The 10297-nt window shown below is 40.9% G+C and overlaps 1 protein-coding gene across 1 annotated transcript in view; it reads left to right on the top strand.

The window, feature by feature from the left end:
* The window catches only part of ANKRD44 (ankyrin repeat domain 44), a 73042-nt gene that overhangs the window by 5727 nt on the left and 57018 nt on the right, over nt 1-10297 (top strand). The window contains exon 2 of the mRNA XM_010019184.1: nt 3764-3842. Within this exon, the coding sequence (XP_010017486.1) occupies nt 3764-3842 (79 nt within the window). The remainder of the gene's footprint in view (nt 1-3763; nt 3843-10297) is intronic.

Here is a 10297-nt window from a genome sequence, read left to right on the forward strand (position 1 = left end):
AGCAGTTTGGTGACAAAACCAGAATACATTTGTTTTCTGTAGCAGTTGCACTTGTATTTTAATAGTAAATAACTGTCCCAAACATCTGATCTGAACAGCTGCAGTTGATATAAAAGTTCAAATCCATAATCTCCTTTGAGATACAGGCTGTGCTGAGGAGAAACTGTTGGCCATTTTCTTAACATGCCTGATTATTTTACATCTGCCAATATGACTGATCTGAGCCCCTGTTCTGCTACTCTTTATGTACTCTAAGGCTCTGTGCCAATGGAGCACTTATGGACTAGCCTAACTTCAAGCCTGTGAAGGACTTTATCAGTGTCGCTGTGATCACTTGAATGCTTTAAGCATGTGTTGAGTGTTTTTCTTGCTGAGGCCTGCGATTGCCTGCTTGTTAAATGCTTAATTCCCATTATCTGTATACTTTTTAAAAACACGTGTACAGATAATGCAGCAGGGTCTTTTCTGCGCACAGAAGTCACTGACACAGTTTTGGGAAGAGAGTGTTTATCTCGCCTCAGCATGATTTTGTAGCCATTGTGTAGCTTATCTGCTGTCTCTTACTGACCTTTTGTTCCTCTGAGAACTGCACTTGAAGTGGCTCTGATTATTTGTCTTACTGTTATTTGTAATACTGTTATCATTTCTTCCCCCCACCTCCATTCCTTCCCTTGATAATGTATGGTCAGGTTTGGGGTACTGCCAGACCTTTCCCTGAAATGACAAGTTTTCTTTTTGTTCCTCTGTTTCTGTCATCTTCATTCTTTAGATCATTATTGAACTACTTGTGCTCCTTTTACTACCATCGTGCCACAATGACATCTGTAGCTGGATAGATGTTAGTGCATGGGCCGGACACAAAGCCAGTGAGCTATTTAAACCTTACAGAAGTGGTACATGGCTTTGAGGAGGACGCAAGGAGTGTGGTTGGGCAGATGGGCAGATGCTCCAGTTCCTCTGTTTCTGTGTCAGCTGTGTGCAGAGTGTAAACAGGAACTTGAGGGTGTTGCTCAACTGCATGCTCAGCTGCAGGCGTTGTGTGTGGACTTCTCCCTACCAAACTCCCCAAAAACATTGCCTGCAGGGCTCTTTCATGTGTTTTTAGTTTTCTATACCACGCTCTGGCTTTTGTCATTGTCTAGTTCACGTGAATTCTTATTTGTGTCTTGTTGTGATAAATGGAGCAACTTCAGGGTTTTTCTCTTGGAGAAATTAAGCTTAAATTCAGTTGTGTGACTAAGCCTATCTTTTTCTGAAGACGTGATTCTCACTTAATTTGATAGGATTTTACATCAATTTTAAGAAGTGAAAGTGGAGGATACTTTTCAGAGTTATTCCTGCTACAGAAAGATAAAACTTCAACTTCAGCGTTTATGTCCTTTCCTCCCTCAGATATGAAATGTCCATCAGATTTACAGTTTAGTATACAACATTGCTTATAATCAATAAAGCACTGAATAGCTTTGGTTCCTTGATACAGAAAACTGCTTGGTCTTGTATCATTAGCATTCAGCTTCAAACTACTCTGTTCTGCTGCCAAGCTTGGCTGTGCTGCAAAATTTATCACTGACAGGTACAATAGCTATTACAAATACTACATTGTGCTAAGGAGAGATTCATGCATTGAAATGAACAAGCTAAGAAAATGAAATAAAACTGATCCTATTTGTGTACAAATGTTTGATTGGTCTTTGCATATTTTTTGTTGTGGATAACTTTAGGATAGCTAATATGAAGCAATACTTATGGAAGTTCTTGTGTGCACTTATGTAGCCTATAAAAGCTAGTCCACGGTGGATTATGTTTTAGGAGCTGAGCAGATGAGAGAATCCAGCTCATGATTTTAGTTCCTAAGTGGACATTGCTAGATGGACACTGCTTAATATTGTTTTAATTTACCTGCCATGTGAGGAAGTGAGCTTGCATAAGACATCTTTCCCTCTGACCTGTGACAACCAGGGTGTCACGTAATCTGTCTTTTAGGTGTTTTATGTCTATGCCCAATCTGGAAGATTAAAACCCACTGCAATGGAATTTGGGGACTATGTACATCATGTATGTTTGACAAAACCTATGCAAATACAAAATGTAAACATAACTTATTCTGGTGACCAGTGGCTCTGTGCCTCTCAGTGCTAGAAAACAGCTTTCAGCATTCACATTGCAACTGCTGCACTGATTTGTCCACATTTATAGCATACTTTGAAGGCAGTCCAAAATAGTTTGCGGTTGATTACCTCTTGGGCATGTTAAAAGTGATATTTTATTTTACAGTCTCAGAGTTATGTTTCAGGGAGAAAGTGTAAATACCAGTAGGGTTTCTGTGCTGGTATCATTTTGAGGAAGTGATGAATCTGTTGCTAGTTTACAGTATTTAATGCTGGTAGGTTTGATAATTGGTAAGTTTGATTGATAAGTCTCTTTGAACTTATTTTGTATTAATAGTTGAAAACCTGAAAATAAATCCATTTAGAAGTAGAAACATGGGTCAAATAACATGATTAGCAGTATTAGGAGTTCTTGTGATTTTTGTTGCCCATATTACAATGTGTAGCAGTTTCTTTTAAAGGCCTATGTTCTGGAATCATCTGAATAAAGCAGTAAAAGAAAGGTGGGGTTTTTCTGTTTCTGTAAACACTGCATTTACAGCCCTTGAAGGTAGAAAAGAAAATTGTGAAAATGTGACTCCCTAAGGCTGAAAATTACAGAAATAAAAGTAGGTGTATTTCAGAAGTTGTACATATGATTAATAGCAATTCTAAGTTTAAAGACACAGATCTGACTGCTAATGCTTTCTTTATTTGTGTTTCATTTTGGGCTGCTGGCTAAATGGCATACAAGAACCTTTGTAGACATAAGGGGATTGCATCCTGTCCTTATTTGTGGTTCCAAACCATTCTCCAGAGAGATCCTTCTGATGAGTGCGGTGTTACATTGTTGATGCAAACTGCATTGCAAAGTCTGATTTCCAAAAGCATCTGAATTATGTCACTGCAATACTTACAGTGGAAAATGTTTCCAAAAGAGACACAAGGAATGAGGAAAGACATCATAGAATCATAGAATCATAGAATAGTTAGGGTTGGAAAGGACCTTAAGATCATCTAGTTCCAACCCCCCTGCCATGAGCAGGGACACCACACACTAAACTGTCGCCCAAGGCTCTGTCCAGCCTGGCCTTGAACACCTCCAGGGTTGGAGCATTCACAACTTCCTTGGGCAACCTATTCCAGTGCCTCACCACCCTCACTGTGAAGAACTTCTTCCTTATATCTAACCTAAAGTTCTCCTGTTTAAGTTTGAAGCCATTACCCCTTGTCCTACCACTACAGTCCCTAATGAAGTGTCCCTCCCCAGCATCCTTATAGGCCCCCTTCAGATACTGGAAGGCTGCTCTGAGGTCTCCACGCAGCCTTCTCTTTTCCAGGCTGAACAGCCCCAACTTTATGATTCTATGATGTCTTTCCTCATTTTAGATTGGATTTGTTTTGATTTGATCTATCTGTAAATGGGATATCAGAGTAAAGACAGTGTCCCTGAAATGTCTGGTGGAACCAAGTGATAAAGAAGTTGAGGTTTATTGGGAGGAAATATGTTGTTTAGGCTGTGAACTTTGTTCTTTCACTAGTTGAGATTGCATTTCTAATTATAAACAGAAATACACATAGAAAAATAAACACAATCTACACATCCATTGCTCTTTATCACTAACACTTGCAGTTATTGACCATGTTTTGTAACTGTACAATCTATGGTTTTGTAGGATGCTGAGAAACGAACTCCTCTTCATGTTGCATCATTCCTGGGGGATGCGGACATCATCGAGCTTCTCATTTTGTCAGGTAAGGTAGCACCCCTCACTGTTATTAGCTGGTAAAGTAGCTAATTATAAAGTTACAAGGAATACCCAGCAAGGCATATGCGAGTGAGCTTTGGCCAGTGTCTGAGTGTCATAGAGCTGGTCTCAGTTGTTGCAAGCTTAGAAAATATCTTTAAATGTGGCAATACAATTACAGGACATGCACTGTGACTGAGTGGAATTAATAAACAAAGCAACTAGGTTTTTAAAACATCTAAACATTCGAACTGACAATATCTGTGGCTCGCTGAAGTATGTGTTTGAAATGCAGGCTCACGTCCTGGAGTACAAGCCAAGAATTCCTCTTAAGCAAAAATTATTATGGAATAATAGCAAAAAAGTTATGAATGAGTTTGGATGAATTGTAAGTGGTATTTACATTAGGAACATGGGTCTAAGAGTTGGGAATTTGATTTGGAGAATAGAAATCGTGCAGTAGGAGGTATCTAAACAAAAAATCAAGAGATGTTTCCAGGCTGTTGTAGTGACAAAAAACATGATCAGAATATGTCAGAACAAAGCATAAAGCAGACACCTCTCAAGAAGTGCACACAATTCCTGGCGAAGTCCTGGATGTGCTTGCAGTTTTTTTCTAAACTGGAGAAGTGTAAGGGTGAAGTGACGGGGGTTTTAGAATGTGGGATTGAAAGGATCCTTATGGTACAATTATCTAACCCCTTGAAAGCAGCCTTGCTATGCGATTGGTTTCACAAATTATCAGGCTGCTTCTTCAAATATTGTTGGGGTTTTTTTTTTACTTTGTTATTTAGAAAGTTATTTCAGAACTGTCAGTCCTGTGATTGAGACACCTTCTAATTTCCAACCTCGAATCCTAGGATAATTCAGGTTGGAAGGGGCTTCTAGAGGTTACCTGATCCAGCCCCCAGCTTAGAGCACCAGCCAATTTCCCAGGTAGATCAGATGCTAATGGGCACATGCAGGCCACACAAGGATATCCATGCCTGGAGGAGGCAGAAAATGAGAATTCAGTTTGCTGTAGCTATGCATTTTCTCTATACATTTTTTAGGGCATTTTGAGTTGTCTGATTGCTTAATGAGGGTAACTAGTCGGACATACATCACACATCACATCTTTCTACTCTAACACTGATGCCAGCAGAATGATTTAAATAAACATTCCTCTGTGGACAGGTTATGTTTGAGTGGGTTTTCAGTACACTAAATGTAAACATGATTTTCTTCACCGGTAGGTAAGAGTTAATAAACTTGATCTGTGCATGTGTTCTTGCAATGTGTGTGTGGTGTTTGTCATATACTGTTATTCCATTGTGGTGTGCGAAGATTGCAGGAGCAATGTCTTTTTTCAGGTTTTGCAAGTTACAGCACAGACAATAGCCACATAAAGAAAAAGGTGAAGCCATTCTGCCCACTTCTGCTTCGAATCCCAGTAGCATAAAACGTGTCCTGGTGAACATTCTTGGTTTTGATCTCATTCCTAATGAGGGAAGCAGACTTTCGAAGTGTTCTTGTGGGACACTTAGTTCCAGCATCTTACTGACAAAATGTCATCCACAGGCTCTAGTGTTTGTCTGGTTAACAGCATAAAATGCAGAGGATATGTCTTGGGGGTATTTTATATATCAAGGTGAGTGTGAAAAACTTAAAATGTGGGCTTTTAAAAATTGGACTTTGTCAGTGGAGCTGTGTTGGGGTTCAGTCTGCAGGAGCTGTCTGGATCTTCACCAACTAGCTCAGCTCGAGTCAAAATTAATCTTGTGTTGCACATTCTACCTATTCATTGTCCTTTACTCTCGGAAGTATCATTAATCATGATGAGTGTGAGTACTTGTATCCAAGAGCAGGTCTGGAGGTTTCTGAGGTTTAGAGAAGCAGATTTATGAGTTATTATAGACACCTCTTTGTTATTGTGATATCTCCATGAACTAGGCTCCAAAGACAGCTGAAGCATCTTCCCTCTGCTTCACCTCTTCATTCATTAAGCTGTTAGTAAGAGGGTATCAAAAGGGATTTATCTGATCATAAAATCTAGTTACATAAGTAGAAAACTTTGTTTTCACAGGGAGAAAGCACACAAATGCTTGCTGTTGGAGTCAGTAATGTTCTCAGCATGAGCAGAAGCTAGGAGGAGTAGCAACCCATTGCATTTTGTACAGGGCTTAGGAGAGAAATTAATGAAATATGCACATTCTGAGATTTGTGCCCCATTAACTGGTGGCAGCACAAATAAATGTAGTGTCTAATGTATAAAACTTCTTCCCATGTGGTTGAAGACAGACCAGAAATGGTTCTCTAGGTAGTCAGTGAAATGGATTCTGTTTGGAATTGATAGAGGAGAGAGAATGTCAGATCCCTGGTATGAATCAGCCCAACCCATTAAATGTCAGAGCTAGGTAGGTTTATGCCACCTCAAAGGTCTGATCCATAATCATACAGTTCAAACTGGGGAATTGTGCTGTGTGGTTTTGTTTTTCCAGGCTATGTGAAAGGAGGGAGCTTTGAGTACTACTCCTTCACCTACTTTTTGTGAAGAAGGAGAAGGGCAAGAGCAACCACCTCACATAAATGAAGCTCTGTATGATGACGCAGTCACAGATGTGCAAGAAGAACTCTCAGGGCAAATACAAGTTCCATTCTCAAGTGTGCTTGTGCCTCTCCCCTTCCTGGGCTTTCAGCTGGTGCCCAAGGGCATAATGTTTGAGCTCAATTCCTTACTCCTTGTTCCCCACCAAGGAGTTTACAATCTTGGCAAGATTACCATGCCTTACTATTTCAGGAGGCTCTAAGCTTCTTGGCAGGAAGTTTATGCACTGGGGGAGTGCATCCAATGTGGACATCCATCCTTCATCCTCCTTCATGCTTCATCATCCTTCAGCACAATAGCTGAGGAAAAGGACAAACCCCAGCATGCTTTGGAAGGCCTTCTGCTAAGCTCTGCCACATAGGTTTGGAAGCGAGACTATCACATGCACAGCAGGTTCTGGGTCACCCCTTCTGTGTAGGCAGCAAGGGAAGGTGCTGTGTAACCCAAACACACATTCGGGGCTTCTGCTTTAATAGCAGGCTAACAAATAGGTGGGTTGGAGAGGCAGCCTTCTCTCTGCCTTTCCCATGGCTTTAAGACTCCTATCCTTGGGAAGCAGGAGTATCCCCTTTGCATGGAAGTTTGGAGGATGTCTCCTCTCTCCTTCATGAGTGACCCAGGACCTGTGTGCTCTCACATAGTGGGATCCTCAGGCCATTTCTCTCCCTAACAAGTGGTTCAGACTTGCCTCCAAGGAGATCCTGCCTAACATGCTATTTCTACCATGAAGGTGTTTGGTTCCTGTGTTCACATCTAGCAACAGGGTTGTGTTGCTCTCATGTTTTGGGTCCCAGTTGCATCTATCAGATGGTGTCACTCTTAAATTTTATTTGTGGTGATCCTTGCTTTATATTGTGTGTGTGGTGAGGTGTGTGTGAATTCCTTCTATTTTTGTGTATCTATTGCTGTGTCTCATAGCAGGAGTTGGAAAGGTACATGTTAATAATGTCATGAATAGGTTAAAAAGTAGTTCCCTTCACTCTGTTGACTGTCCCTAATATCAGAGATTTAGACTGCAGAATCTAGATTTATTAGAGACCTTGTGGCTTTGGCAGATGTACTGGATGGAAAATTGTACTTTGGTTGGGATAAAGGGATGTTAACTTTATTCCTGAAAGCCAGCATCAGGTTGTTTATTTTGGATCTTGGAAGAACAGAGGCATTTTCAGATTTATTTCCTCTTTTGGCAGAAAAATTTGAGAGTGAAGGATGGCAAAGATTACAAAACAGCCATATTAAAGAAAAGTGGATTACAGAAAGTTTCCTCTCTGTTGATCTTATCTGTAACATTATATGTTACGTTGTCTACTTTAGCCTCACAGAGCAAATCCAACAGCTAAGCCTTTCCTTCAGTCCCAAGGGTACGAGCTCTCCCAAGGGCAGAGTGTAGAAGTGGGGCTGAGAAAAGGCTTTACTCTGGAGTGAGTTCTTTCTACGTGGATATATTATGGGGCGAGTGGGTGCTGTGGCTACCTGAAAGGATGTTAAGGGAAATCTTTAAAGCAGCTTATCTTTTCAAGGAAGATTGGGCTATGAAGGACAACATATACACCAATTTAAGTGTGTTATCAGCCCTCTTTGTCCTTATAAATACACAGATTAATTCACGGAATAATGTAGTAAGTAAGTGCATTGAAACATGGTTAAAGTCCTTGGTCTAGAGTGAAGAGAGGGACACTGAATTGCTGGGTCACTTTGAGGAAGTGTTGTGGGATGGATTTGAAAATTGAAGCTTCTGATTTTTGGACACAGCTCATTTTGGGTGCTTTAGCATGTTTGAGGACTTAGTCTTAAGAGTTGGATTTCTGTGCTGTTCACTGCTTTCAAAGAGCTGTCCCCTGGGCTGTCACAGGATGGACACTCAAGTTCTCAATGTGTACAGGATGCCTTTGAAAACAGGAGCATTGCTCCCTGGGTGCCTCCTTTAACATGGCAGATATTTTCTGTCCCTGAAGGACTGCACCAGTGCTGGTGAAGGTTTTCGCTGTCATTAACCATCGTCTGCGAGGAACTGCTGGGAACCGAAAAGGTGAATTTTGGCATTTGACAATGTCTCTTCAGCGGATGTGCACCTCAGTAAATGGACAACAGCAGCTCCTGTACCAGGTGACAACTGAGTTGTGCACCTCTTTAAAAACAGAAATCACAAATGTATTCAGCCAATGCATTGAATTAGAGATGTAAGAGCAATTTCACTTTGTCACATAAAGAGCCCCAAAGCACAGAGAGGTAAAGGAATGCGGAAAACAGCTGAGGAAGAAAAGGCTCGCAGCATGCTGTGTATTATTTTATTTATACTGGTATTGTTTTGCTTTTATTATTTTCTTTGGCTGTTTTCTTGGCAAATATTTCAGTTTCTCAAAGGGGCAGGGGATCAGTGAAAGGGGTGAATAGGTACTGACGGAGACACTGCCCTGGGTTTTCTAATCATCTTAATGTTCACCAATGATTGCTGGAGTTGTTCAGTACTGAGGAATGATACGTCTGTCACGCTTTGCTACTCCACACATAAACCTTTCTGATTTGCAACCGTCTGCTTGTATGAGTTGGTGAATGGGTAGAAATAAACCAAATGATACCTTAGTTAATAATATAAGGCAAAAACCCAAGGCATGTACGAAATAAATTTCTAAACCTGAAAAGAGGTATTTGGTACCAGTATTAGGAATTAATCGAGGCAGTTTGCATCCCCAAGATGCCTACCAGGCCAAATCAAAGTGCCTTGGAGTCCTGTCTGTCAGCTTCCTGATGGTGAAGGTTGTTGCCTTACAGTGCCTCTGAGCCTCGGGTAGTGTAGGCAAAGGGCAGGATGCTAACGTGTACTGACCATAATGGCCTTCTTGTGAAGACAGATTAAACTAACAGCTTCCTTGCTTAGGCAGATTCATTAGAAAACTCTTTGAAACTTGTCTTTTCTAAAGGGTGTTTTTTCCAGAGGGCAGCTTGTACCACCAGGTACCAGGTTCTGAGGTGAGTTCAGAGGATTGCCTTTAATTGTTGCAGTAGTTCGGAAAGTGGCTTTCTTTTTCTTGCAGCCAAAAAATTATATCCCAACTTGTGGAAATATGAAAGAACTTGTTTCTTCTCTGGTTGTCTAGTGCAATTCCCGGTAACCACTGTGATTCAGAGGCAAGCACCTTAATATTCCTGAGAAACAACTCTCGGAAAGTATTTCTGATTCAGAGAGTGTGATTTATTAATTACAGGCTTTTGTATGCACTTAAGTTATGGTGCAAAATGAAGCTTAAGAAGCCCTTTGTTCATGAAGTTCAGATGCTCATCCAGGCTATGTGAATGATGCTTATGCTTCTCTAAATGTTTTCCGCATGTGCTGCTCAGACTAGTACTGCTACCTGCAGACCAGAGAGGTACAGCATTTCCAGGTTAAGCCCTTTTTGAAATCAGCTTCTCTAGTCTTGTCTAGTGGATTTCCTTCCTGGGGTATCACATCAGTGAACAGCTTTAGTATTTGTTTTACAGAAATCTGTATTATCACACAAACATGCAGGATCTTTTTGTTTTTGTCTGCAGTGAGACAGAACTACTGTAGTTGTTAAATATTCTTCCTTTATCCTTTTTTCTGGCAAGCCACCTCCATCCCGTCTTTGTCAGTGTGCATATTAGCATTGAAACACACAGAAGGCAAATGGGTAGTCTCCTTCATCCCTCCTTTTCTGATGTTTGCTGAATAACACAAACAGAAGCTGAGGTAGTAAGTGCCCAGTTTCCTCCTCAACCTGAGCATTTCCTGGTCCTGTCTTCTCAATCCCAGCAGGATTTGTGAAGCAGAGAAGCAGTTATATCTTTCAGTGGTCTGCCTGATTGAGCTGGAAACAAGAGACTGTTGTTCAGGCTCTTTCCCCTCCTTCTGTTTG

This window comes from Nestor notabilis, unplaced genomic scaffold (genome assembly GCF_000696875.1).
Source record: "Nestor notabilis isolate BGI_N333 unplaced genomic scaffold, ASM69687v1 scaffold19827, whole genome shotgun sequence".
Lineage (NCBI taxonomy): Eukaryota > Metazoa > Chordata > Aves > Psittaciformes > Psittacidae > Nestor > Nestor notabilis.